Genomic DNA, 5192 nt, shown 5'->3' on the forward strand with positions numbered 1-5192 from the left:
TTTTTTTTTTTTTGTAGCAGTACTACTATAATTCACATATAGAAAAAGAGGAAATCTTGTATTCTTCAATAGGACAAGGACTATGCCATCCATCATTTCTGATATTTATATATATGTGGAAGACCATCGCGGAGCTGTCATTCCTCTCACCTAGGAATTTAGTCCTTATCGATAAGTGGTGGTCCATCCTTTTTGGGTGGTAAGGTGATTCTGTCATAGGATTAGCCTGATGCCGATATACCCTTAGCCTTTTTCTTGGGTTTGGGGCCTTTTGGGTTCTCATTGTTCCTATTCATGAGTACTAGCTTCTTAGGCTGCCAAAGTTTGTTGTATTTACTTTAGTTTGTTGTATTTACTTTCTTTTCTTAGAATAAATTTATATTGCCTTAAAAAAAAAAAAAAAAAAAAAAAAAAAAAACTGCCAATAGTGAATATTTCAATTAAACACTACATCATTGTGTGTTGAAGAGCTCATCCCATTCTTTTCTTTTCTAAGTTCTTCGATAGCAATTTGGTTTCCATGAGAGAGAGAGAGAGAGAGAGTTGCAATGTGTTAGTATTTTTGTAATTATTGAGGAGACATTCCATGAGAAAATATGAATCCTAATTTGGACATAATAATGAAGTTCGTTCACAATATATGATGACATTAAAACATAGAAAGAGCTAGGGGTGAAATTGGGTCGGGTTGGGCTAGGTTTCTTAAAACCCTAACCCAACCCTAGGTCCTCAAAATTCAACCCTAGCCCAACCCAACCCTGCCGGGTTCATACCAACCCAACTCAGCCCTAATTGACCCTATCAAGGCCGGGTTGGGTCAGGCTGAGTTGGGTTGGGTTGACCCTGGCTTCTACCATAGGTGAATTAACCTTGATTGGTATGTTTTTTTTTTTTTTTTTACATTCATATCTAATATATTAAAAAATTATAGAAAAATGAAATACTTATTGGAGTCCTAATTTCTATTATAAAAATACAAGGGTTGGTGGTTTTCAACGCTAACCCACCCTCTGGGTCAAAAAACTTGGACCAAGCCCTGTTTGTGCCCAGGGCAGGCCAAGGCCGGTTCGGGTTGTCGGGACCAAACTTTACAGCAAGGTTTGAGAGGGACAAATGTTTGCAACCTTACCCCCTGCTTCGCTGAAGAGGTTGTTTCCAAGTTACAACCAAAGAGACTTTAAGACGCCAAAATTTTGGACAGACTTAAACTTATCCTATATTAAATTTTGATTTGCCAACATTTTTCTGAGAGAAATCATGCAAAAGCTCCATCAAAACTTTTGTTCTGAATCTTTCAAATAGAATTTTATGAACTGAGCTGAACATTGATAAATTAAGAACAAGAATTACAAAAAAATGATCATATTTGCCGCAGGCACAGCACTATGAATCAGTGATTGATAGTTGAGTCAATATGTAGAACGCGGCCACAGCTATAGACTGAGCAAAATGCTTGAAGAGTTGTCATCAACAACAGCAGAATAGTTGCTAAGAGTGTCAGGATCTGCCATGAATCAAACACATATCTTTTCAAGTGGTTCCCTATCTTGACCTTCCATGTACCTATATAATATTTGTTCACATCTTCAATTACCTTGTCCAAGAAGGGAACTTCTGTTAATCTCACTGATCTAGTCATTCCATTCCAAAGGTTTGCAACTTCTTCATCACTCCTCAGATGGTTCAGAACAATCCCTTTCTCCCTAAGCAGTTTCACATCCTCCTTGGTGTCTATAATACCATTCATCAATTCTGTGTATCGCGTAAAATTTAATGGTCCTGATACATTTGATGCTTCATATGCAACCAAGTTTCTTAATATCACTTCACTGTTAACATCTATAGTAACAGTAGGGAGGTACAGTGTGAATGATTTTGTGTCGAAGCTAATGGATGTGATACCCTCTTTTATGGTTGCAAATTGGACACCAGAATTGTAGAGTTCAGTCACTGAAGGGATCGCGATTTCCTCCATCAAAGGAGGCTTGTGGATGTTGTTGGTTGAACTTGAACCCTCATACTCAGATATGATTTCAGCTTTAGTTTTGGTAAACAATAATTCTAAAGGCTGCTTTAGGATGGAAAACCCAGGTAATTTAGAAAAGAAATAAGCAGGTGTGGAAATTAGTACTCTTTTAACAGTACTTACAGTGCCTTCTGTTAATTTGGATAGTGGTTTCCAGATCAAATTCGCGATCTTCTTTACTTGATTTGAGTCTTTGATCTCATCTACAATGTCGTCGACGGTAAGAACATCTAGTCCATCAGAGACTTCAATGGCGAAATCAGGTTGTTCTTCAGATTTGGGCACAATCATGTGGTACAAAACATCTAGCAAGTGTGAATGCTCTGTGAATTGGATGCTTGAGAGATTCATCATTTTGAATGGAGATACCTCTTTGCATAAACCAATTAAAGAGGCATTGAGTGTTTCATCTGCTGCTTCCAAGGAGGAATGCTGGAGTTCTAAGACCTTTCTCAATAGGAACATTGGGATTTGGTTTTCAAGCATCACTATATCTCTAAGCATAGCATAATTAGTAAATTTCTTGCCTGCATGAACTTCTGTTTGGATTTTCCCTTCTTTGATGGCATAAATTTGGAGGAATTCAAGCAAGAAGCATACATCCACGGCTAACATCCATGCTAGTGTTTCACCACTTAAATCAAGGTACTTATTGTAGCAACCCCTAATCTTTGGCATGAGTTTCTTCATTTCTTCCACGAGGTTCTCGAATTTCAGGCTCTGGAATTGTCTTCGGGCCCTTCTTGCTGCAGCAACCTTGTGGCTTTCCATCTCATAGAGCTCCTCCCTCCAATGATGGTATGGGCCTAGTGCAATTTGGTGAGGAATGAAGCATTCTGGCTTGACCGATAATAGAGTTTTAGGGACATCGAAGATGCATACTGGGAACTCAACCTCATCTTCAAGCTCTTCCTCGACGATTCGACGGATTTGAATGACCCAACGGTGCTCGTCGACGCCATTACTCTTTGAATTTGAAGTCATGATAGCAGCCTGCTGTGAAGAGTTCATGTTTGTGTTTCTTAGAATGGATTATAGCTAAATGAAAGTCCTGCAACAACATGAAGATATTGTGGACATAAATAAGGTTTGTGTGGATTGTATAATTTGCACTGGTCCAAATTTCAAACTCTCCAGTCCCCCCCTTACAAAAAATCATATTTTCCTTCACCCACCGACCATGCAAGGGGTTTCATCTGCGCGTGGGGGAGTATTTTGAAGAATATACAAAATCTTATAAGGTTTGTGGATCCCATGGTGATGTGATGAAGCTTATTCCCACGTGGTGAAGGAAAAAATAAATTTCCATGTTTAACAAGAATGTATCTTTATTTCAAACCTATGAAAATTTTATATTCTAATGATTTGGTAATTGTCACAAGCAGCCGCCTCCGGCACATGGTGCCAAGACCAGACCAAACAGGCCAAACTTCTGGCCTTTATAGGTCTAGGTTTGGCTGCATCATCCTACAAGCTTGGAACTTTCTTTCTTTTATTTTTTATTTCTCTTTTTAGAGCTGTGGGGATGGTTTACTTTGAGCCAAACCAGATTGCCTCCAGCAAGTTTTAAAAATTTGAGATCGATCTCGACTAATATTGTGGATCATATCAGTATCGATTGGGATCAGATCGGTTCACCATCGATTTTTTTTTTCAGCCATTTTATCTTTATATCTTATCACTGGATCAGAATCGAATTGGTCAAGGATTAAGGACCAGTCTTGAACGATATCAATCCGATCCAATCTAATTTTTAAAACTATACCCCCAGCCAGTTTTTCAAGGCCAGGGTTACTTGGTCCAACCCAATTTGAATTATGAGCCAGCGTGGATAACATTGGGAACTCTAAACTACTGCATGGCCATGATCTAGTTTTGGAGTTTCTCATGGGATTTTTTTTTTCCTTTTTCTTTCTTGTTCTTTCCCTTATTATTTGTGAGAAAGATTCTCTCTGGTCCTTTGAATATATTTTTCCTTCATCAGAAGGTAAAAAATTACTATTGCTGATGTGAATTAATCCTATTTTAACACCACGCCAAACACGTTCTCTATTTTACTTATTTATTTTTTCTTTTTGTCTTTAAGGATGAAGACAGCTTACATGTTCAATACCTTGAAACCTCTAGGTTCTAAATGTTAAAAATTGAAAGAAAAAAAAAAAAAAATTGGTGTGTTAGGTAAGAGATGAACCTCAAATACTTTGAAACTTTTGCTTCTCTATGTAGAATATTTCAACTTGCAAGTAGCTTGGCTTACTGCGTGCCATAAATGAAGTGTTTAATCGAATATAGTACCAAGAAGTTGACAATTAATGATTACACATTATGTTCCAGAATTTAATCCTATTGTTTTTTTTGCTAGAATATCATTTGTATTAAAAAGAAGATGAAAAATATAATACAAAAGGGATAAAAACACCCAAGCGAAATATAAACAATTAAACTGAGCAGAGCAGAGACGAGCTTAATCCACCTTCGGCAATGCCATCAGCAGAAAAAGCCATCGGCCAACTCTCCTCCACAAAGCATAGAAGACTGAATTAGAGTGCTAGAGGAGTCTATATCTCAGACGACCCAAGGCATCCATGTCCAGATCCATTTTGACCAAGGCCAGCCAAGATGTCACTAGCAGAGAGGTTTCAAAGCGGGTGGCATACTTTGACAAGAAATCCGCTACAGAATTTGCTTCACGAAAGCAGTGCGTGATCTTCCACTCCACCCTTTCAAGGTAGGGTAACCAGTTAATCCACCTTTGTCGAAATTTCCAAGGAATTTTTTTTTCTGCAAAAGATGAACCACCGCGACTGAGTCACATTCAATCCACAAACTCTACACCCCAAATCGGTTTGCAGCTTCAAATACTCAGACCCCCTATCGTGAGTCACTGTTAAATGTTGAGTTAAAATGATCGTTATACCCTTGCCATTAAAAAACTCATGTTTTAACCATTATACCCTTGCCATTAAAAAACTCATATTTTAACCCTTATACTCACCTTCACCGAGATATCAAACACAGAGACACACATAAGGTCTCTGATAAGGGATTAGGGTGCCGTTGCAAAGGGCCTTTGTTTATCTCCGTTAGTTTTATAGAAATTAGTTCAACTGAAACAATACCCAAGCCACCTCTCTCTCTCTCTCTCTCTCTCTCTCTATAATATCCC

The 5192-nt window shown here is 38.1% G+C and overlaps 1 protein-coding gene across 1 annotated transcript; it reads right to left on the reverse strand.

Annotated features, from left to right (window-relative positions):
• Positions 1-1390: 1390 nt before the first annotated feature.
• LOC122084147 (putative UPF0481 protein At3g02645) lies at positions 1391-3037 on the reverse strand. The gene has a single exon (XM_042652227.1). It carries the CDS (start codon positions 3035-3037, stop codon positions 1391-1393), a length of 1647 nt encoding a protein of 548 aa, XP_042508161.1.
• Positions 3038-5192: the final 2155 nt, after the last annotated feature.

The sequence above is a fragment of the Macadamia integrifolia genome, chromosome 7 (genome assembly GCF_013358625.1).
Source record: "Macadamia integrifolia cultivar HAES 741 chromosome 7, SCU_Mint_v3, whole genome shotgun sequence".
Taxonomy (NCBI): domain Eukaryota; kingdom Viridiplantae; phylum Streptophyta; class Magnoliopsida; order Proteales; family Proteaceae; genus Macadamia; species Macadamia integrifolia.

What these genes read in the sequence shown, in the direction of transcription:
- LOC122084147 (XM_042652227.1), bottom strand. Translation starts at nt 3,037, where the DNA reads ATGAACTCTTCACAGCAGGCTGCTATCATGACTTCAAATTCAAAGAGT.